This window comes from Mobula hypostoma, chromosome 4 (assembly GCF_963921235.1).
Source record: "Mobula hypostoma chromosome 4, sMobHyp1.1, whole genome shotgun sequence".
NCBI classification, from domain to species: domain Eukaryota; kingdom Metazoa; phylum Chordata; class Chondrichthyes; order Myliobatiformes; family Myliobatidae; genus Mobula; species Mobula hypostoma.
Genome location: NC_086100.1, coordinates 136,499,995 through 136,524,875, shown reverse-complemented (window position 1 = coordinate 136,524,875; position 24,881 = coordinate 136,499,995). Strand labels below are relative to the sequence as shown.

The 24,881-nt window shown below is 40.1% G+C and overlaps 1 protein-coding gene across 10 annotated transcripts in view; it reads left to right on the top strand.

Moving 5' to 3' along the window:
* gab1 (GRB2-associated binding protein 1) overlaps nucleotides 1–24,881 on the top strand; it is a 213,452-nt gene that overhangs the window by 95,854 nt on the left and 92,717 nt on the right. For 9 of the 10 annotated variants that reach the window (XM_063046582.1, XM_063046580.1, XM_063046579.1 and 6 more), the window contains exon 2: nucleotides 21,075–21,369. In XM_063046582.1, the coding sequence (XP_062902652.1) occupies nucleotides 21,075–21,369 (295 nt within the window). Of the gene's footprint in view, nucleotides 1–20,766; nucleotides 20,895–21,074; nucleotides 21,370–24,881 lie in introns of those variants that run through there. The other variant, XM_063046589.1, reaches the window with a different exon arrangement.

The following is a 24,881-nucleotide window of genomic DNA, read 5'->3' as shown; positions in this document are numbered from 1 at the left end:
GTGGAAAGGCACAGAATTTTTAGTGTTTGTTCTTAAGGCAACTGTACAAAATACCTTGTATGTTCTGCTGAATTGAGTTCATCGTTAAGCATACTGAATATATTTATAATTTAGCTATGAAAAGGACTAATTTCCATTCCCATCTCTTCCTCCCCTCCTCACCCAACCCACGAATGAAACTCCAGATAATTTCATTCTTAATTCTACTGTTCATATCCAGTATTTCTCATTATAAAGAGTATTATTTCTACTTTTAGATGCTGAATACATTATTTGAAACATGCTTTCCTGACCAAAATGATTAACAATTTAGTTGTGATATTTGTGCATTTTAATATTCAATTTTGATATTAAAAAAGAAATGTGAGAAATATGTAGGGAAAAAAGTGGAATAGTTTAAAAACTTTCAATTTTGATAGTAACTGTGAAGGTTTTAAATAAGACAAGCTCTAAACAGGATTACAAAATACCAGTCATAGTGCACCAGTTATTTTCCTTAAAGTTTTGAGGCACTTCAAATGCGAGGTACAGTGCCCCTTAAGAAGGCAAATACAGTGATCTGTTTAGATCCCATAATTAATAATTGGAATTCAATTTGATTTGATGCAGTTGATTGAATAGGGACAAGTTGTTTTCCAGGAATGTTAGTTTAGCTGTTTTGAAGCTGAATTTAATTTATTTTGTATTAATTTGTATGATTCTTCATAGCTGCTTATCAGTTATGGAGTCTTCCAATTTCAGTGGTAAGTCACATTGAACCTCAGCTTCTGCTGTTGCTCTCTATCTAATGATCCAGTTCTGAGACTCACCAATGCTGTTATTTTAAAAATCGAATTGAGAAACTATCCACTTTCTCAACATGAGTGTCAATGAAAGTACTTTATTTTATATATTTAAAACTGCATCATTGGAATTTCAGAATCTGGTGTTGGTATTTATTGCTGTAATGGGCCATAATTCTCTGGCTAGAGAAGGTGGTTAGAATTAATGTTTTAATTGCAATGATCTGTTGTAACGTGGGATCTTGAAAGTGGAAGATGATAATGACACAACAAAGGAAACCAGTCATCTGGGAACTGAGTAAACAGGGAACAAGCTGCTTACATTTTAACCAATCAGTTTGAACGGCTGAGAGAGTGGTGTAAATTAGAGGTGGCAAAGCCTTTGTCAAATCAAGTACGAAAGGGGAAATGGAGAGGGAAAGGAGGTGAAAGGAAAAGTTTGAAGAAATAAGTATTTTTAATGTGCAAAGTTCAAAGTCGTACATTAAAAAGGCATTTCAAAGTACAAAGTACATTTTTTATCGAAGTATGTGGACTATATACAACCTTGAGATTCGTCTCCTTACAGGCAGCCACAAAACAAAGAAACCCAATAGAACCCAGTTTAAAAAAAAAGAAACCTTCAAGCACCCAACGTGCAGGAAAAAGACAAATTGTGCAAGCATTGAAAGTGAGATCCGGTTCAGGAAAGTGAGACCACAGCCACAAAGCCAGTCATCACTGCAGCCGATTCAGCAGCCCGTTAGTTGCAGGCCACAGCCTAGTTTAATGCAGAGACCCTGACACCCTGACCTTTTCGATCTGGCTCTTAAATGATTCAAACCTTGGGTTTTGTTCCTCACTCTTGGGGCCCAGGCCCTGCTGCCCTGATTCGGCTCGTATCCGACCTTTCCAATTTGGCCCGGCATTTAAATCAGTCAAACCTTAGGTCTTTCCTTGGTCTCAGGCCCAGGCCCCGCCACCGTAACTGCCTCACCTCCACCCACCTCACTTCAGTTCTGCCACATCGAGTTGCCTCCAAGCCCGCTCCAGCAATGGCCAAACATTGGCTCATTCCCCACTCACGGGTCTGGTCCCCACCCCCTCAGTTCAGCCTGTGCACGCTGCATCGCAACCACCCTGAGCCTTCGTGACCTCAGCTCCCACCACAAAAATGCCAGGTCTTACGGGTAGTTCAAAAGCTCAGCTCCGAAAGGGAAGTTGCAGGCTATTGATTGCAGAGGTTGTATCCAAGAAAAAATGTGATTAATACAGTAATTTATAGTTTTGCTTGCTACCAGCAAATCATGGTTATGCTTCACCAGCTCCATCTTATTGAATATTTAAAATGGAAAGTAATGAGAGCCAACAAAATTAATTGTTAATTTTCAGTGCCTGGATAAAGCCATAAGACAGGAGTGAATTAGTCTATTCAGCCCATCAAGTCTGCTCTGCCATTTAGGGTTGCCAACTGTCCCGTATTAGCCAGGACATCCCGTATATTGGGCTAAATTGGTTTGTCCCATACGGGACTGCCCTTGTCCCGTATTTCCCCTGCTAAGGTAGAGCGTTCCTATGAAACCGTTCGTAAGCCGAAATGGCGTAAAGTGCAGAAGCAATTACCATTAATTTACATGGGAAAAATTTTTGAGCGTTCCCAAACCCAAAAAATAACCTACCAAATCATACCAATAACACAAAACCTAAAATAACACTAACATATAGTAAAAGCAGGAATGATATGATAAATCCACAGCCTATATAAAGTAGAAATAATGTATGTGCAGTGTATCAGACTCGGGAAGATTAAGCCAAAACCGATTTGTAGAAAAAAAAAGGTGCCCGCGCAGGAGTTCATGGTCATGGTAGTCTTTCTCGGGGTAAACACGAGTGTCCTGTATTTGACTGCTACTTTTGTCCCTTATTTGAGAGTGAGAAAGTTGGCAACCCTACTGCCATTCCCTCTTGTGTGATTTATTATCCCTTTCAACCCCACTCTCCTGTCTACTCCTCATAACATCTATGCCATGACTAATCAAGTACCTATCAATCTCTGCTTTCAATATACCCAGTGACTCAAGGTAACACAGGTGGTGGGGACAGGTGTGGTGGGTGCTGGTCAGTGGGTGCAGGTGTTCACAGTCTGTAAGGCTGACCGAAAGGAACTGCTTTTAAGTCTGGCATGGATGCTGCGTAACCTCCTCTCTAATGGATGGGTGAGTGGGATCCTTCGGGAAGTTGCTGGCCCTTTTTCCAGTGCCTTTCTGTATACATGTCCTTGTTGGTGGGAAGACTGGTGCTGTTGATGCATTGAGTGGTTAGGAATGCCTGCTGTAGAACCTTCCTGTCCGCCACAGTATCGTGCAGGAGTTTGAAACTGCTTACGGTTTCTGCTGCTGTCTCCAATGTAAAAAGGGGTGTGAGTGTTGCGATTTCTCCTAAAGTCAAGAACCATCTTCTTTACCTTGTTGACCTTGAGGAAGAGTTTTTTTTTATTATTGTGTTCTTTATCTTGTGTTTTTTGTTTTGTGCTGCATCAGATCCGGAGTAGCAATTATTTTGTTCTCATTTACATTTGTGTACTGGAAAGGACATTGAACAACCTTTGAATCGACAGCATTATGCGGTAATGAATTTCACACATTCACCACCCTCTGGCTAAAGAACTTCCTCCTCATCTCTCATCTAAGGGATGTCCTGTCGTCTGAGGGTGTGCCCTCTGGTCCTAGACGTTGCCACTATAGGAAGTATCCTCTCCAAGCCTACTCTATCTAGGCCTTTCAATATTGGATAGGTTTTAATGAGATTCCCCCCCCCCCCCATCCTTCTAATCTCCAGTGAGTACATTCCCAAAGCCATCAAGTTAGTTTGTACTTAAAGTACAATGAAGCATAGTAAATGTAAACTTTATTAAAAGAATCTCTAATTGCTAAACCAAATGAACATGAATATACAGTGCCTATAAAAAGTATTCACCTCCCCCTCCCTTGGAAGTTTTCAAGCTTTATTGTTTTACAACATTGAATCACAGTGGGTTTAATCTGGCTTTTTTTGACACTGATCAACAGAACAGGACTCTTTCATGTCAAAGTGAAACCGTATCTCGACAAAGTGATCTATATTAATTACAAACATAAAACACAATAATTGATTGCATAAGTATTCACCCCTTCAAGGTTGTATTTAGTAGATGCACCTTTGGCAGCAATTAGTGTAGTGTCTATGTGGATAGGTCTCTATCAGCTTTGCACATCTGGATCGTGCAATTTTCCCCCATTCTTCTTTATAAAACTGCTCAAGCTCTCAGATTGCATGGGGATTTTGAGTGAACAGTCCTTTTCAAGTCCAGCCACAAATTCTCAATTGGATTGAGGTCTGGACTCTGACTTGGCCACTCCAGAACATCAGCTGTGTTGTTTTTAAGCCATTCCTGTGTAGATTTGGCTTTATGCTTGGAATCAATGTCTTACTGGAAAACAAATCTTCTCCCAAGCCACAGTTCTCTTGCAGACTGCATCAAGGTTTCCTCCAGGATTTCCCTGCGTTTTGCTACATTCATTCACCTACCACCCCACCAGCCTCCGCGTCCAGCACATAATTCTCCAAAACCTCTGCCACCTCCAACTGGATCCCACTACCAAACATGTCTTTTCCTTCCACCTCCCCCCCACTTTGTGCTTTCCACAGGGATCACTCCCTATGCGACTCCCTTGTCCATTTGTCCTACCCCACTGATCTCCCTCCTGCCACTTATCCTTGCAAGCGGAACAAGTGCTACACCTGCCCTTCCCCTTACACCTCCCTCACTACCATTCACTGCCCCAAACAATCCTTTCAGGTGAGATGAAACTTCACCTGTGAGTCTGTTGGGGTCATTCACTATATTCGGTACTCCCAGTGTGGCCTCCTGTGCATCAGTGGGACCCGATGTAAATCGGGAGACCGCTTCACTGAGCAGCTACGCTCCATCTGCTAGAACAAGCGGGATCTCCCAGTGTCCACCCATTTTAATTCCACTTTCCATTCCCATTCCGATATGTCCATCCATGGTCTCCTCCACTGTTGTGATGAGGCTACACTTAGGTTGGAGGAACAATACCTTGTATTCCATTTGGATAGCCTCCAACCTGATGGCATGAATATCAGTTTCTCAAACTTCCTGTAATGCCTCCCCCCGCTTCACCAATCAACGTCCTAGCTCTTTGCTTCACCCCTCCCCCTCTAAGTTTCACCTGTTGCCTGGTGTTTCTCTCAGCCTCCCCCCACCTTTCAATCTACTCCTCAGTTTTTCTTCGCCAGTCCTGCTGAAGGATTTCGGCCCGAAACATCGACTGTGTGTTTTTCCATAGATGCTGCCTGGCCTGCTGAGTTCCTCCAGCACTTTGTGTGTGTTCCTCCATTTAACTAATTATGTCACTTCCAAAACCAGTTGGCTGCACCAGTGATGATTTGGTGTGTCATAATAAAGGGGGTGAATACTTATGCAATCAATTATTTTGTGTTTTATATTTGTAATTAATTTAGATCATGTTGTAGAGATCTGTTTTCACTTTGACATGAAGGAGTCTTTTTCTGTTGGTGTCCAAAAAAAAGCCAAATTAAATCCAGTGATTCAATGTTTGAAATACAATAAAACTTCCAAGAGGGGTGAATACTTTTTATGGGCACTCTTTATAGCATAAGATAGCTTTAGAATGGGTTCCTTACACAATTGGAGTTAGATCTAACATCCTGTTGATTCGTATCTGCCTTGTTATAATAGAAAGATCACAGCTTTTCAGTTGTGAGCCAGGCGTTGAGATGCTGCCCTTGTGAAGCTAAAAATGCAACAGCATAATGTGGAGCTGCATTTAGATTTTCATCTCCCTTTCTTTAAGCATTAAATAGGGGCAATCTAATTGAATTTATCACTACAAAATGCTTTAAAACCAGAATGTGATAGGGAGAGGTTCAGGCAGACCTTTGTTAATGGTTGCGCTGAAAGTGTGTTGGAGCCTAAAGTAAGCAATAAGAAATGATCACACATCAATGACAGACCATAGTTATTGGAGTGTTATATGCACGCCTTGGCTGAGGGCCGTTTGGGCTCCAATGCAACTAAAATGTGTTGCTCCTGTTGTAAAACTATGGAGCACAACTCCTATTTGTAGCATTTTCTCTGTGTGTTTTTGTGATGCACAAATATCATTGTCAACTCAAGTATTTTCAGAACCAGTAATCAGTCACATTTTATGGACTCAGCAGATGAATGCTCTGTGTAGATCTGTTCCTGTTACCTAATGAAATCCTTATCTGCAAAAGCAAGGTTCTCCAGACTGCTGCTTGTGATGGGGGTTTGCCCTGGGAGAGCAAATAGGGACAGTGTTGTCTAGAGTATGGAAGAATAAGATATTAGCTTATTGAGAGATGAAATGGTGGAACACTTGGCAGGATAGATGCTGCTTGCGCAAACTGGGATATCTAGATGTGGAGCTGCAGACTGAAAGTAAAAGTTAATGAATCAGTAGAACACAAGAATCACAAGAACTGGAAAGTCCACCCAGAAAAGCCACAAAATGCTTAGCAACGCACACAAAATGCTGGTGGAACGCAGCAGGCCAGGCAGCATCAATAGGAAGAAGTACAGTGGACATTTCAGGTCTCGACCCAAAACGTTGACTGTACTTCCTATTGATGCTGCCTGGCCTGCTGCATTCCACCAGCATTTTGTGTGTGTTGCTTGAATTTCCAGCATCTGTAGATTTCCTCTTGTTTACGAAATGCTTAGGGTAGCTTAATGGAAGTAAAACCTGTCTTCTGGTAAATAAGATGTTTTAAATCTGCAGAAATACAAAACCGAAAAATGGCTGGGCAGCATCTGAAGGGACTTTGACCTGAAACTTTGTCTGTTGCTCTTTCCACAGAAGCTGCCTCATCTGCTGACTGTGTCCGGCTTGTGTATTATGTTTTTGTATCAGTGTTTAGTCATGGAGCTGTGGATTTGACATACTGCAATAACTTCTGCAAGCTCCTTTTGTCTTGAAGTCATAGAATAGAGACTGGTATTTCTAGCAATCATTTCTCCTTTTACTGCTGGAGAATTGGGTTAACCTCAAATGGAAATCCACATTTGTAATTCGATAATCTAGATTGTACTAATCATTGAGTAATGTCAACAGCAAAGCATCTGAGATTTCAGTTCTCTAAAAATTTCATGGAATCATTTTGCATTGGTTTGAGACTTGCACAATATGTTGCACACGAGGCATTATGTATGGTCATGCTATAGGAAGGATGTAATTAAACTAGAGAGGATGCAGAGAACAGTCACATTGATGTTGCCAGGACTGGGAGTTTGAGGCTAAAGGGGAAGACTTTTATAGAGAGTAATAAAATCATGAGGGCCATGGATAAGCTAGGTGCTTAGTCTTTTTCTTGAGGTAGGGGAATGTAAAACGAAAGGGCATAGTTTTAAGCAAAAGACTTAAAGCAGTCCGAGATCCCCAAGTGGTTTTTGCACACGATGGCAGGTACTCGAACAAGTGCCAGAGAAAGTGGTAAAAGTAAGAACTATTAGAGCATTTCAAAGACATTTTGAACGGCTAGATGGATAGGGAAGGTTTAGAGAAACAAGGGCCAAATACAGTCAAAGGGACTAGCACAATTAGGCTAAATTGGACAACTTGGGCTGATGGGCATGTTTTGTGACATGTGACTTAAAACATTTAAGAAGTGATTTTGCTTTAGGAGAAAGTATATCATATTTGCAAATTGATTTTGGCCATAGTATTTCCAATGAATGATATCCAAACAGATAAAAATGCACATGAAAATAGATGAAGGCATAAAGAAGATATTAGAAAGAAACGGGTTTGGAATGAGAGGCCAAAGAAAGTCAGTAAAAAAAAGTGTTTTTCACTTAAAGAAACAGAACTGTGGAGCATCATGTAAGCACACTTAGATTGGAAGGCAAAGGACAGTGCCTGAAGACTTGAAGCATATGGGAAGAGAGATCTGATTTATGAGCAACATTATTCATATTAAAGTTATATCTACAGCTATGCATATTTTATTTAATTTTTCCCACAATTTCAGCAAGCTATAACTATTGAGATAAATTATGGACATTCTGAAGACAATACTTGATTGGCTACAATTCTGCCTCTAAATTTACATTTTGTTAATTTTAATAACAGGTATAAAATGTACAAAGTGTAGTTTAATTGTGCAACACGTTCACTCTGGGGGGTCAGGTCCCACCAAAATTGCATAGTAGTTTTGATCTATGCAGTAAATTTAAATCAAGTATAATCTGAATCATTGTTACAGTGATGTTTTTATATTTAGTGCAAGAAATTTTTCAAAATATTTTTGAAACCTTTTTGGGGCACAGCTTGACTTCCCAGAATGATATATAATCTGATTGACATTCAGTTGCAATCTAAAAAATCTTTGCTCGTTTCTTATAATATGTCCTTCCGAGCAATCTGACCAGCGATTTAATGTATAAAAGATCTAGAGCTTTCCTGGCATATATGACAAATAAACTCTTCTTGGGCTTCCAGCCAGGTACGGGTATTGATTTTTTACTGATGCTTCGATGGCAAACTCTGCCATCTTCGTCAGGGTCGATGCCTGAGCATGTCTAGTCTGGTGATATTTATACTTCCATAGTCCATCCCTCCTGATTGGTTAATCAGGTTTCCCCTTCCCACCTTGTTTACAATTGAATTCCAGTTCTTGGAGCGAAACCTTCCTGTTTTAGTTGAAATTCTAATTCTCTAGTCATATTTCAATGGCTTTCTTCACCAGGCGGTCCCAAAAATCATTGGCACGGCACAGTAATTTTGTACCATTGGAGTTAATCCTGTGGCCATTGCAACTACAATGTTCTGCTACCGCTGATTTCCCCGGGTAACCCAAACTGATACACCTCCTGTGTTTCTTGATGTGGGTCATCTTTGAACCACATAAATTGTGATTTGAGCTTCTTTACGGGTTTGTGGATGATTTTAATCCAGTATTTTTGCAAGATCTAGACGATCCTTCCAGAAACCATGGAAATATAGAGAAGACAGGCTGTAGCAATGGCTTCCTCCTCGTTGTTAGGTTTTCTGGTTTTTCTGTCAGCCCTTTTAAGCAAAATTGATTGATTTCCTTTTTCTTGTAGCTGTTCTGTAAGATGGGACTTTCGGGACTGCCTGGTGAAGAAAGCCATTGAAATAAAACTAGAGGAAAAGAATTGTAACAAACATGAAGGTCTCACTGGAATTCGATTGTAAACAAGGTGGGACTGTGGAAACCTGATTGGATGAGGGCAAACCGATCAGGAGGGATGGACTTATGGGGGTATAAATAACACCGGACTAGACAGGCCCAGGCATCATCTGTGATGGAGATGGCAGAGTTTGTTGTTTAAAATTGATACTGTACCTGTACCCAGCTGGAAGCCAGAAAAGAGTTTACTTGTCATATATGCCGGGAAAGCACTAAATCCTTTTGCAAAGCGTGATTTGAATGGCTGTTGAAGTGATGTTTTTATATTTGGTATAAGAAATTTTTTCAAAGTATATTTTTGGAGTCCTTTTTAGGGCACAACTTGAATTCCCAGAATGATATAATCTGTTTGATGTTCAGTTACAACCGAAAAAATGTTTGCTCTTTTCCTTATAATATTGTGCAGCATTGCGATCTGACAAGCACTTCATGTTGAAGCCCTAATGGACAAAAAACTGTAAGGGGTTTTGGAATACAGTGGATTCCGGTTAATTGGGCCATCGGTTAGCCGTGACAGCCGCTTATTGGCGACAAATCTTAAGGGGCAAAACTAATTGAGAAAACCAGCAGGAATTCCCTTGTATGATTTCAGGCACTATGCCACTTAATTGGGAAGGGCGACTTTTGTGTACTTGTGTGGCTGTTAAACACCACACAGTGCTGAAAGTGATCACTTTTTAAATGGTCAGCTTTGTGTTTGTGTTCAAAAAAGCAGTGATTTTTGTCATTGAAAGTTGGCCATAAATAAGCAGTAAGATCACTCAGAACTGTACTTCTCAATGCAGTTTCAAGCATTCAGGCTTGGAGATGCCAGAAACGGCTGGGAGTGAAAAAGAAGCGATTTCACTACCTCAGCAAGTTAGGAACTACAAAGAACTTGAAGGTAATGGCAATCATCTAGAATGTCACAATGAAAGTCAAGATTTGGAGTATGCAGTCATCGAAAGTATTGTATGAAGGCAGTCTATTACCTACACTAGGTGCTTGTGCTGATTTTGTTCATTTACAATCATTCAAAAGAACACGGCAGTGTTCACTGGATGAGTTTCTCCATTGATAACTATTAGATAATTTTATAGTACTGTAGTAACACTGGTAGTGTTCTAATTGTTCTGTAATTCATTGAAGTAATTTGTCACTCAGTTAAACAAATTTTTATGCCTTTTTAAACTATTTCCAGGAAGCTTCAACTAACTGGGGCAGCCACCTAATTAGGCCCGAAACGTTGACTGTTCGTTTCCACAGATGCTGCCTGACCTGCTGAGTTCCTCCAGCGTGTTGTGCGTGTAGGCCAAAATGTATGGTCCCAATGTGTCTCAATTAATTGGAATCCATTGTATATGGTGCTGGGATGTTGTTCCAGCATGTGGAACTTCCTGTGAGATGACTTGTGGTAATAAATGCATCTTATCCTCCTGTAGTTGCTTGCTCAGCAGGAAGAAGTGTCGAATGGTCATTCTAGGTCAGATTGTGGAACAGCCATGCAAGGACGGCAAGAGAAATAATTCCTGTTTACTGATCATTTTACCTTCAGTCTCCACCAGGAATAATGCAGCTGCTTCCCTTTGGATGACTATTCGTGGTACTTTTTGTGCTGTTAGTACACTGTTGTTATCTTTACAAGACCTGCTATCGTTGCAGGAGAAGGTTCAGGGAAAATTTCTCTAAAATGCAGAGTTGTATTTCTGACTACCAATCAAAATGTTGACTGCTGTGGCGCATTAGGAATCTATAGGTGGCGACTTGAAGATTTGGGTTATCAGTAATTTCTGTTCCTCAGCACTGGTTAGTAGACTGACACTTGCCAACTATTTAAGAATGCAGCCAATTCTTTTGTAACGAAACCATATATTACTATTCCAGTTTTGCTGGAAATAGTCAATTTATTTGGCATTTTCTCGGGGTATAAGATTAAGTGGGGGAAAAGTGAATTATTCCCGGTTCGAGTAGAAGAACAGGAGGGGCTTAAACAATTTCCATTCAAAATAGCCCTTGAGAAGTTTACTTACCTTGGAATTGCAATAACCAAAAAGTATAGTTCTCTATTTGAAGCAAATTTTATCCCTCTAATTGAAAAGATTAAAAAGAAAATAGAATTTTGGAAGACACTTCTAATTTCTTTAGTGGATAGAGTAAATGCAGTCAAGATGATCTTTCTTCCCCAAATGCTCTATCTATTTCAGAACCTGCCCCTCTATCTTACTAAAACCTTTTTTAAAGGATTAGATTCGATAATTCTACCTGTTATATGGAATTATAAAGCCCATTGAATTAGGAAAGAACATCTCTGCAAGAATAAGGCTAGTGGGGGGGCTGGCACTACCCATCTTTATTTTTTATTACTGGGCTGCTAACGTCAGCCATATAGCATACTGGATAGATGATACAGTTGTACTTCCCGGATGGTTGGAGATGGAGTGTGAGGATTGCCTACCATATTCCATAGGGGCAATCATTATGTCCCCTATTCGGTTAAATAAAGCCTGTTATAGAGGCAATCCCATTATCCATAGCACCATACAGATGTGGAGACAAATGGGGAAGCATTTGAAACTCAGAACATTATCTTTTCTTGTACCTATATCAGCGAACCCCTCTTTTATCCCCTCATGTATAGATGGGGCCTTTGATGCATGGTGAGAATTAGGGATACGCAGCATTGGAGACTTATACATACAAGGGATTTTTGCGTCATTTTGGCAGCTCCAGGACAAATTCGGATTGCAAAAGAGTCATTTTTTCAGGTATCTCCAGCTGAGACATTATATAAGATCACATCTTTCTGGTTTTGAGACAGCAGAACCTGATAAATTAGATAATCATTTAAGATCACATTTAGGGGCAGAACACATCATTGCCTATCTGTATGATGCCATACAAAACAAGAGTCATAGAACAGTGGATAATTTTAAAAGAGAGTGGGAAAAGGAGTTGGGAACAGAGATAGAGGAGGTTATACGGAATGAAGCTTTGGAGTATGTTAACTCCTGTTCCATCAATGCCAGGCATTGTTTAATACAATTTAAAATCCTATGTAGACTACATTACGTAAAAGTAAGGATTCATAAAATATTCCCAGAGGTGTCCCCAATGTGTGAGAAATGCAAGTCCTCGGAGGCAAATTGGTTACATAGTTATGCTTTATGTCCCAGGAATCAACAGTATTGGAAGCAAATATTTGAGCTCCTATCGAAGGTACTAAAAGTTCAGATAATACCAGCCCCATTTTAATAATTTTTGGAACTTCTGTGAGGTCAAATAAATTCCAGGCTACCCAGCAACAACTCCTGACCTATGGCATACTTAATAGAAAGAAACTCGTACTGATGTTCCGGAAAAAGGAGGAAACTCCATCACTCAGACAATGGCTGGCTGCATTAATGGATACTCTGCATCTAGAGAGGATAAGATACATTATCAAGGACAGACTCAAGGAACTTGAAAAAATCTGGCAACCATTACTGTTGTATTTAGAAGAGACCGACAGCTGAACGAAGTGTGTGGGGGGAGGGGGCGATAGGACCTAAACAGCACATACGGGAGAGGTGAGGGGAGGCTAGGGCTGGGAAGGGGAAAGGTGATGGGGTGGTAGGGTTTCCTTTGCTTTTTGCTTGTTTACTATACATACATTCATTTGATTTTCATTATGTTGTTATAAGAAAGAACAGGAAAAAAGAAGCATTGTACTTTAGGACATTGTCGGTTGTGGTTAAGCTGATGTTGTTTCACAATAAAAACATTTGGAACAAAAAACAGAATGCAGCCAATTCTTATCTATAAACATATTAGTTGTAGAATTGCATGTGATTTGTACAGATTTCAACCAATCATTATTTCTATATCAATAGAATTTAATGCCAAACTCTCTTTTATGTATGTTTAATATCATACTGGCTGACATTCCTTCTGTTAAAGCTTTTATCATGTACAATGTTAATGGTCTGCTCAACTTAGTATTCCATTGAATAATTCAGGATACAATATCAATTGACCTGGTACAGTAGCACAACAAATTTTCTGATCTGACCAAATGCAAATTTTGCAATATTTTTAGAAGATTGCAGGCTGCAACAGAGCACAGAAAGCAGTGTGATTACAAGGAAACTATAGTCAAAGTAAAGCACGGCATGATGTTCTGATAGCATTCCGCTCTTAAGGCTGTATAATTTGGGATATTTTTTAGGAGCAAGTCAGAATCAGATTTATCATCACTGGCATATGTCATAAAATTTCTTAACTTTATGGCTGCAGTACAATTAAGTGCATGATAAATATAGAGGAAAAAACTGAGTTACATTAAGTGTGTGTGTGTATTTATGTATGTATTTATTTATTTATTAAGTAGTTAAGTTAAAATGTGTAGAGCAAAATAACAGAAATAAAGTGGTGAAGTAGTGTTCAGGAGTTCAATGTCCTTCAGAAATCAGGTGGCAGAGGGGAAGAAGCTGTTCCCGAATCACTGGGTGTGTGCCTTCAGGCTTCTGTACCTCCTTCCTGATGGTAACAGTGTGAAGAGGGTATGTACTGGGTGGTGTGGATCCTTAGTGATTGATGATGCCTTCCTTAGGCACTGTTCCTTGATGACATCAAGGGAGACTAGTACCCATGATAGAGTGGACTAATTTTACATGTTTCTGCAACTATTTCTATCTTGTGCAGAAGCAACCCCCCCCCCCCCACTCCCCAATACCAGATGGTGATGCTCTCTGCGGTTCATTTGTAGAAGTTTTCGAGTGTTTTAGTTGACAAACCAAATCTCCTCAGACTCCTAATGAAATACAGCTGCTGTCTTGCCTTCTTTATAGCAGCATCAATAAATTGCATCCAGGTTAGGTTCTCAAACATTGACACCCAAGAACTTGAAATTGCTTACTCTCTCCACTTCTCATCCCTCTATGAGGATTGGTATCTGTTCCTTTGTCTTACCCTTTCTGAAGTCCACAGTCAGCTCCTTGGTCTTGCTGACGTTAAGTTCAAGGCTGCGACACCACTCAACTAACTGGTATCTCTCACTCCTGTACGCCCTTTCGTCTCATCTGAAATTCTGCCAACAATGGTTGTATCGTCAGCAACTTTATAGATGCTATTTGAGTTATGCCTAGCCACACACTTATGGGTGTAGAGAGACTACACGAGTGGACTAAGCACACATCCCTGTGAGCATCAGTATTGTCACCGAGGTGCAGATGTTATTTGCAATCCATAGGGATTGTGGTCTTCTAGTTCGGAAGTCAAGGATCCAGTTGTAAAGGGAGATGCAGACGTCTCGGTTATATAGCTTTTTGATCAGGACTGTATGATTGATGGTGTTAAAAGCTGAGCTATGGTCAATAAACAGCATCCTGACATAGGTATTTGCATTGTCCAGATGATCCATGGCAGTGTGGAGAGCCATTGAGATCGCATCTGCTGTAGACCTATTGTGGCGATAGGCAAACCGCAGTGGGTCTAGGTCCTTCCTGAGACAGGTGTTGATTCTAGCCATGACCAATTCTCAAAGCATTTAATCACTGTAGCTCCTAGATGATAGTCACTGAGGCAGCTCACACTGCTCCTCTTGGGCACTGGTATAATTGTTGCTCTTATGAAGTAGGTGGGAACTTCTGACTATAGCAGTGAGAGATTGAAAATGTCTTTAAATACTCCTGCCAGTTGGTTGGCACGGATTTTCAGTGCCTGACCAGGTACTCCACTGGGCCCTGCTGCTTTGCAAGAGTTCACCCTCTTGAAAGACAGCCGGACATTGGCCTCCGAGACCAAGATCGCAGGGTCATCAAATGCTGCAATGAACCTCATAGCTGTTGTTTAATTCTCCCTTTCAATGCGAGCATAAAAGGCATTGAGCTTATCTGCAAGTGAAGCATCACTGCCATTCATGATGTTGGGTTTTGCTTTGTAGGAAGTAATGGCCTGCAAACCCCGCCAGAGTTGACGTGCATCCGATGTCGCCTCCAACCTCTCCTGAAATTGTTTCTTGGCTCTTGAAGTAGCCCTCCACAAGCCATACCCGGTTTTCTTATAGAGACCTGAATTGCCAGACTTAAATACCACAGATCTAGCCCTCAGCAGACTACAAATCTTCTGGTTCATCCAGAGCTTTTGGTCTGGGAATATACAGTAAATTTTTGTAAGCGCACTGCCATCCACACAGGTTTTAATGAAGTCAGAGACAACTGTGGCACACTCAAGCAGGCTCAAAGATGATTCCCTGAACACTGTCCCGTTCACTGATTCAGACCAGTTCTGTCAGTGCTCCTGTGCGTTCTTGGTCCACGCTACTGGTGCTTCAGTCTCCAGTCTCTGCATGTACTTGGAATAGAAGTACAGCCAGGTGCTCAGATTTGCCAAAGTGTGGGCATGGAATAGCATGGTAGGCACTCTCGAATTTAGTATAACAGTGGTCCAGTGTGTCATTTCCTCTGGTACTGCAGGTGATTGTTGATAATTGTTTAATGACTTTATCAAGCTGACCTGGTTTAAATCCCCCAAAATGTTGGAGAAGGCATCAGGATATGCTTTTTCATGCCTGATGATTACATTGCTCATTTCATCCAGAGCATGTTTTACACTGGCCTGAGGTGGAATGTACACTGCTGCCAAAAAGATCGCTGAAATCTCCCATGGCAGGTAAAATAGCCGACACTTTATTGCAAGATATTTTGGGATGTCACTGACACATTAGTACGCCATGAGGAGTTGATCATGAGGCATGTACCTCCACATCTGCTTCTGAGAGACTCGAATGACCTAGCTTAATGATGTATTGTGAACCCGTCTATTCGATTCGCTGCATTTGGCATGGAAGCAGTTAATCAAGAATCGGTAAAACAAAGGACGCACGTGTTCTTAACGTCCCTCTGATACAGCACCCTAGCTCTGAGATGGTCAGTTTTATTTACCAGGGACTGCACGTTTGCCAGCAAGATAGTTGGTATTGGGAGTAGAAAACCTTGTCTTTTTAAACACACCATCAGACCAGCATGTTGACCCCTCTTACGCCAGCGGCTTCTGAAAGGGGCAATGTGCCGGTCTATTTCCTTAAGTTTTAAGCAGCGATAGATCATTTATTCGCATTAGAACTTCATCATTGACTGGTGCACAGCATTGATGCGGTTATGGTTCTCAGCTATAGCAAGCTAAAAATGAGAATATTTGATGTTTTCCATTGTTTTCAATAAGAGCTGCCATTAGGGTTGTCGGTGATGTTGGCGCCCTGGAAGTAATTGAGTCTTTGCTGATTGGAAAGAAACATAAGTTATGAAAAGGAAATTTCCCCTGTACAGTAATAGAATACTATATGATTGTTAATAGACTCATGAAAGTGCTATCACTGCATTTTCAGTTTTAGACAAACTGGGAGCCATATGTTGGAATAGCTGCCAGAGCTGAAGTCATGGCTTTTAAAGGTTCAATTGTGAACTTTTTGTAAGTGTTTTTGGGGTGTGCCTATTACAGCGCCTATATCTGAATGAATGTTTAAAGTGGAGTTGATGCAAAAGCTGTAATAGTGGCAGCTACTCCAACATATTAACATATAATAAAGGACACTTTGGATAGATTTTTAAAAAGTAATTATTCAACTAAATTTCTTTCCCCTCCACTTCTCCCTGAGTCAGCTAATCTACAGATAGCAGAGATCAAGCAACACACATCAAAGTTGCTAGTGAATGCAGCAGGCCAGGCAGCATCTCTAGGAAGAGGTACAGTCGATGTTTCAGGCCGAGACCCTTCGTCAGGGCTAACTGAAGGAAGAGTTAGTAAGAGATTTGAAAGCGGGAGGGGGAGGGGGAGATACAAGATGATAGGAGAAGACAGGAGGGGGAGGGATGGAGCCAAAAGCTGAACAGGTGATTGGCATGGGACAGGAGGTCTGGGGAGAAAGACGGGGGGGGGGAACCCAGAGGATGGGCAAGGGGTATAGTCAGAGGGAGAAAAAGGAGAGTGGGAGAAAGAATGTGTGCATAAAAATAAATAACGGATGGGGTACAAGCGGAAGTTAGAGAAGTCGATGTTCATGCCATCAGGTTGGAGGCTACCCAGACGGAATATAAGGTGTTGTTCCTCCAACCTGAGTGTGGCAGAGATCAATGGGTTTGCACTTTTGGCTTTTATTTAGGTGAACAGTCGATTTCAATTACGTAAACTTACTTTTCATTCAGACATCTGTCAACCCAGAACAAACTTAGAATTTCTGAATTTGAGTATTGACTTGGGTTCAACAAAAGATGCTTGTTCAAATTGGTTTTCTCTTACAATATCCGTTTAATTTTGCAATTAAAAGGTAAAATTTATGCCTTTCCACTTACCAGTTTTCCTGCTTTCTCACTTTTTTTTTCTTTCTTTCAAAGTTGGTGCTTGGGACATGGATTAATAGAAGTTTATAGTTCTGTTATTTTTCAGGTCACCATTCTGTGTTTAAATGTAGGATCTGGAAGTTGGAAAGCTGTTTGTTTAGAGAACCGAGTGTAGCGCATCTTCATTCTGCTGGGTAGGGGTTTTGCGCTCAGCAATTGAAAGTTGGAATCCTTACTCATTTTTAGTTCTTTTTGGATGAATTATGACAATACTGTCTCAGCAGTAAGAAGACTGGCTATCACAAACTGAAATTTTACGCAAGTTTGTATTATAGAATAAGTAGGTAGGTATTTTGTTTTCTAGAAGCATTAGTCATACATTGGTCATAGTTATTAATTGGCATTCCATGTGGCAAATTTCATTCCTGAATTAATAAAAATGAGTATTATGTAGTGTGTAGGAGCCATGCGTCTGTTCTGTATCTGCATTGTACTCTGTGCTGTGCTTTTATTATGGTAGCTAGTCACATGGGTGGGGGCAAAGGGAATAAGCTGCATGTTTGTGCTTTGTTCTGAGCAGTTTAGTTTGGTTCTGGGGACCACCAGGTGACATATCTTTTGTTGACTGCTTAATTGCATCGCTTCAAGGTTGTTCATTTTGCTAGTTGCTAATAAAGGATCGAATGCATTTCTGCAACTTTTGGGACATTATAATTGGGCGTGGGCAAGGATAACAGCCCGAGCTGGGTGACCAGCAGTGGTATTGTTTGTTCGATTAATCGCTACGTAGTGTCATATGATCTCAGTGTTCTCTTGCACACAACTCAACCCATGCACTTAAGTTTGTGTTTTTGATGGTAAAATAGTAAAATAAAAGTATTGAATCTTTTTTTTATTGTTGAATGTTTTCTAAATGGACATTGAACCCATATATATAAAATTCAGTTATTTATCATGTATTTCGTTGTACTGCTGCTGTAAAGTTAACGAATTTCACGACATATGCCGATGATATTAAATCTGATTCTGTTTCATTTGGTTACTTTTATCTGAAATATTTGAAGTGTATCCTAGCGTGTTTCTGCTGAAATAGGTGCACATTGCTAAAACACACAGAAAAAGCAACTTTCTGTTTAGAAACCAGAGGAAACTATTTAATCCGTAGAGAAAACACGGCACGGTAGTGTAACATATTACAGCACCAGTGGTCACTGATCAGGATTCAATTCCCGTCACTATGAGGAGTTTGCGCATTCTCCGCATGACTCCATGCATTTCCTCCAGTTTCTTCCCACATTCCAAAGATGTAGGGGTTAGGGTTAGTGAGTTGTGGGTTTGTTACATTTGTTATGCCGAAAGTGGTCATGATAAATCGTGTTTGATTTTTGCCCTTCTATACACATTAGTAATCACTTAAACACAGCTATTTTAATTTTGGTGGTTCCTTGGTGTGGAGCAGCAAACTGACTAGGATGAAGCATTGCCAATGCTTAATATGCCAGTACCTTAAATTAACAATAATTGAAATTGTAATAACTTTGCCCTCGGTTAATTAAAACTATTAAATGTGTTCTCTGCGTCTTTGATTGCTATAGGCTTAAGTAGACTGTCCCTGCTTCCAGATGGTCCACACACTTGCTAAGAGAAAAGCCCTGTATTGAGCCAGTAAAAATAATGGATTGCCATGGTGCACAAGCGGTAGTCTGTTTCAATCAAATGTCTCAATAATAAACTCAATTTTTAAAAGTATTTGTGCTTCATCTTTTACTGTGCAAATTGAATTATGAAGTTTTCTGTGACTTTATTTTAAAGTAGAGGGGATGTTTAGGGACTGTAATCCAGAGGCCAGGACAAGTACACCGAGACATGAGTGAAAATTCCCGCAAGGGAACTGAGAATTTCAACTCAATCAATTAAAACTGGAGTTAAAAAAAGAACTTTTGTTAGTAATTGTGACCACAAAATTATTTTCTTAAAAAAGTAACAAAAATCAATTTGGTTTATTAATGTCTGAGGAAGAAGGAAATTTGATGTCCTAAATTGATCTAGCCTGTATGTGACTCTGGATCCATCAAGTTAGTTAACTCTCAACAAGCATCTGAAATGGGTTAGTAAACCTCCTGGGCATGATTTGAGATGAGCAGTGAATGTTGACCCAGCTGGTGACATCACTATCCTGTGAATAAAATTGAAAATAATATCATGAGGAATATTTTTAAAGTGGTACCCTTGATTTGTATTTTTAAAATATTTCTTGTGGTTAACATTTTGACATGTCAAGTTTGGGACATTATTCACTTAAAAAGGTAATGAAATGGCAGCAAAAGAAAGCATTTAGATTTGAAACTGTTGATGTGAGCTCTGTTCTTAATAAGTAACTTGTTAATATCACAATTTGTAACTCATCAAACAATATATCCAAGGTCATTGTATCATAAAGCATATTGCTACTTACAATTTTATTTCCAGGAATCCAGACTTCCTTTTGGAAAAACTTCCAGTCATCTCACACAAAATACTGGAGGAATTCAGCAGGCCAGGCAGCACCTGTGAGGAAGAGTACAGTTAATGTTTCAGGCTGAGTCCCTTCAGGTGTCCTGCTGAAGGGTTTCGGGCTGAAACGTCGACTGTACTCTTTTCCATAGGTGCTGTCTGACCTGCTGAGTTGTGTGTTGCTTGGATTTCCAGCAGCTGCAGATTTTCTCTTGTTTGTGATTCTTCTAATCATGCCTACTATCGAAGTAAGATTCTTCGCCTCAGTGGTACATTATAGAACAAAATAAGCCAGAGTAGTCTTGAGCTTTTTGTTAGTTCAAAAGGTTTTGATCTGAGATGAGTGCATAATCTGTCACTTTCTGTGTGATGCCAAGGACAACTTGTGCTGTCAGAAATTTTATATTAATGAAATTGGACATTCAACTGAGCACTAAATTATCACCACTTGGGGCATGTAAAGGGCCCCATGGTATTATTTAGAGTAGGTTCATCTTCTGGTCTATGAGTACTTATTGCTCAGCTGTCACAAATGGGACAAATTTTGTCTCATTTTTACCTCATTGTTGGGTCTTGCTTTGTGTTGGCATAAATTAGCCACAATGTTTTGGAAAGCAGCAGCTCCGTCTTTTTGTGGGGTGGGGGGGGGGAGAAAAAGTAATCATTCATTAACTGCACCAAAATGAGTGTCACCTAAATTTGCTTTCTAATTAAATATTGCATTTTGTTTTCTCTCCCTCCATCTTGTTTCAAATATGCTGATATGATGAAGGTTGAAACAACAGGTGATGGTAACTTTAATTAGGGGAAGGAGCATTGACAGTAATACCGACTGCAGATTAACAGGCAACAGCTTCTGCCTGGAAATCTGTTGACATTTTACGCTGTTTGTTGACTGTCTTTTTCTTTTCAATTAGCCTTTGATTGTTTGAGGAAAAGTAAATCAAACAGAAAATGGACACTTTGGAACGAATGTCACTAGCATTGCATCTCAAGTTAAAAATATTTCCCTCATGACCTTGCTTTTGGATGAGGTGCCAATTCTGCTTTATTACAGCCATAAAACTTAAAACCAATTCTAAATATTCTCGTAAGTAGGAGAAATGAATGACAATTAAGTTTATTACCACAACGTCAGTTTTCTCCACCTTAGCTTTTAGTTTCGTGTTTAAACACTCTGGGTTTCATTCACATACTGCAGGGCAGTGCATACATAGAAAATTATAATGGTACTGACTCTCCAATGGCATTTTTCTCTTTTATTTTTCAGGCATGGAAGAAGCGGTGGTTTGTACTTCGAAGTGGCCGTCTGACAGGAGATCCGGATGTGTTGGAATACTACAAAAATGATCACGCAAAGAAACCGATCCGTGTCATTGACTTAAATCTTTGTGAGCAAGTGGATGCTGGCCTGTCCTTTAATAAGAAAGATCTTGAGAACAGTTATATTTTTGATATTAAGACAATTGACCGCATCTTTTACCTGGTGGCAGACACCGAAGAAGAAATGAATAAGTGGGTCCGATGCATTTGTGACATCTGTGGGTTCAATCCTACCGACGAGGGTGAGTGCTTTATCTGTTTTCTTTCAGCTACATTATTTTTAATAGCGTACTTGTATCATTTACTCCTGAAATTAAATGGAGAGACAACTTCAAGGACCACCTGTTTGCTGAATTAAATAGCATTCAAAAAGATGGGGTGGGACACAATTAAGTCAAGTTATGCTTTTCAGTCCAAGAACACTGGATATGATAAGCCAGCAAGTAAGTGATAGACATAACAAGTGTAGCAATGAAAATGAAAGGAAAGTGTTGCAAGTTCTCCCTGTTAATAACGTCAATTAGCCATCCAGAGGGACCTGTGATACTTAAGGACTTCTGATGTTTTAACTACCTCTGAGGTAGTGAGCAACTGATCATTTCTGTAAATGGAATAAGAGAAGTTAAAAATTTGACATTATAGCCTCATGTTGAAGTCTCTTATTCCACAGGTTCTTTGTATAAGCAAAGTGTTTGTTGCGACCTTCATTTAGTTTGTACTTGACCTAGTGGAAATGCTTATGAAGACTTATGTTGCCAGGGAACTATGAACAGACCAAGTCCATGTTAATGGCTAGAAAACAGTGCTTTGTAACTTCAAGTATAGGTTCGTAGTATAAATCAATACACAAATGGCCTTAGTGCTGATCCCTACTCACTTTCCCTCAAGTCCAAAGCACAGCCATTCATCATAACACTGTCTTGCCAGTGATTCAGCAGACTTCGTTTCTATGCTATTGCAAACGAGTGAGAATCTGCAAATGCTGGAAATCCAAGCAACACACACAAAATGCCGGAGGAACTCAGCCCTGCCGAAGGGTCTCGGCCCGAAACATCAACTGTACTTTTCTCCATAGATGCTGCCTGGCCTGCTGAGCTCCTCCAGCATTTTGTGTGTGTTGCTTTCTCTGCTATTAGTTCATTTTCATTCACCAACTTTGCTGATCAGCCTGTTCATATAACACATGTTCTGGAAGTCCAGGTGCACAACATCAACTGTAATGCATTATGAGTTCTATTCGATGCTTCATCAGAAATTCCTCCAAACATCATTTTTCCTTCAAGAAATTCATGTTGGGTTAATTAATCCATATTGTTGTAGGTAACTATTAACCCTATCCCACTTCAGTGTTTCCAAAAGCTTTCCCTTTTAGCTTTAATTGACTGGCCTGAAGATACTGTTTATGACTGCACCCAAGTTTAAACCAGGAAGCAAGGATTGTATTCCGGTCCTATGTCATCAACAACACCCACCCCACCCCTCCCCCAGTATTGAATGAGCATTGAAAGATTATGGTCCATATCCCAGTATTTTCCTCCAGCACTTCCCTCATATTACGGGGATGCATCCTGTCCAGTTCTGTTGTTTCATTTAGTTTCAGCCAACTTTTCAAGTACAGGTCGACCTTCACTAATCCGACACCATTGGGACCCGAGGAGTGCCAGATTAGTGAAAATGCCGAACTACAGAAGGATCACATTAAGCATAATCAGTGCCGGATTATTGAAGGAACTGGATTACAGGTAGTCGGATTAGTGAAGGTCGACCTGTACCTTGGTGGTATGACTTGCTCAAGTATCCTTCAATCTTCTTCAATCTCTGAAAATCTTTCTGGTGATAACAGATCAAATTACTCTGTTAATGGTACCCTCAGGATCGATGTACAGATTCAAATTTTACTTCTTAATCTGGCCCATTCCTTCACATGATATCCTTTTGCTACATACAGTGTCAATAAAAAGTATTAACCCCCCCCCCAGAAGTTTTCATGTTCTATTGTTTTACAACATTGAGTCACAGTGAAAGATTTAATTTAGCTTTCTTTTGACACTGATCAACAGAAAAAGACTTTCATGTCAAAGTAAAAATAGATTTCTACAAAATGATCTAAATTAATTACAAATATAAAAGACAAAATAATTGATTGCATAAACATTCACCCCCTTCAATTCAGTATTTAGTAGATGCACATTTGGCAGCAATTATGGCATTGAGTCTGTGTGGATAGGTCTGTATCAACTTTGCACATCTGGATACTGCAATTTTTCCCCATTCTTCTTTACAAAACTGCTCAAGCTCTGTCAGATTGCATGGGGATTGTGAGTGAACAACCCTTTAAGTGCAGCCACAGATCCTCAATTGGATTGGGGTCTGAACTCTGACTTGGCCATTGCAGGACATTAACTTTGTTGTTTTTAAGCCATTCCTGTGTAGCTTTGGCCTTATGTTTGGGGTCATTTTCTTGCTGGAAAGCAAATCTTCTCCCAAGTCACAGTTCTCTTGCAGACCACATCAGGTTTTCCTCCAGGATTTCCCTGTGTATTTTGCCTCATTCATTTTATCCTCTACCTTCACAAGCCTTCCAGGGCCTGCTGCAGTGAAGCATCCCCACAGCATGATGTAGCCACCACCATGTTTCATAGTAGGGACGGTGTGTTTTTGATCATGTGCAGTGTTTGGCTTACACCAAACATAGCGTTTAGTCAGATGGCCAAAAAGCTCAATTTTGGTTTCATCAGACCATAGAACCTTCTTCCATCTGACTTCAGAGTCTCTCACATGCCTTCTAGCAAATTCTAGCCAAGATTTCATGTGATTTTTTTTTCAACAGTGGCTTTCTCTTTGCCACTCTCCCATAAATCTGTGACAGGTGAAGCACCCAGGCAACAGTTGTTGCATGTGCAGTCTCTTCCATCTCGGCCACTAAAGCTTGTGACCCCTCCAGAGTTGTCATAGTTCTCGTGTGGCTTCCCTCACTAGTCCCCTTCTTGCATGGTCACTTAGTTTTTGAGGATAGCCTGATCTTGGAAGATTTACAGCTGTGCCATATTCTTTCCAATTCTTGATGATTGAGTTAACTGTACTCCAAAGGATATTCAGTGACTTGGAAATGTCCTTGTATCCATCTCCTGACTTGTACTTTTCAATGACCTTTTTGTGGAGTTGCTTGGAGTGTTCTTTGTCTTCATGGTGTAGTTTTTGTCAGGATACTGACTCATCTGCAGTAGACCTTCCAGATACAGGTGTATTTTTACTACAATCAATTGGAATACCTTGATGGCACATAGTGATCTCCATTTAACTAATTATGTGACTTCTAAAACCAAATGGCTGCACCAGTGATGATTAGGTGTGTCATATTAAAGGGGGCGAATACTTGTACAATCAATTATTATGTGTTTTATATTTGTAATTAATTTAAATCACCTTGTAGAGATCTGTTTTCATCTTGATTCTAAAGAGTCTTTTTCTGTTGATCAGTGTCAAAAAACCCAAATTAATTCCACTGTGATTTAATGTTGTAAAAACAATGAAACATGAAAACTTCCAAGGGGGGTGAATACTTTTTATAGGCACTGTGTACATCCCTATGGAAGTTTGTTTCCTTTTTTATGTTGACAGCTAATTTTTTCTCATATCCTCTCTGTGCGTCTTATCTTAATTTCACTTCCTGGCCGGTTTTAAAAAGAGTCAGTGGTTCTTGCTGGTATCTACAGCCTTACACATATCATGCATGCCCTTTTTGGCTTTATCT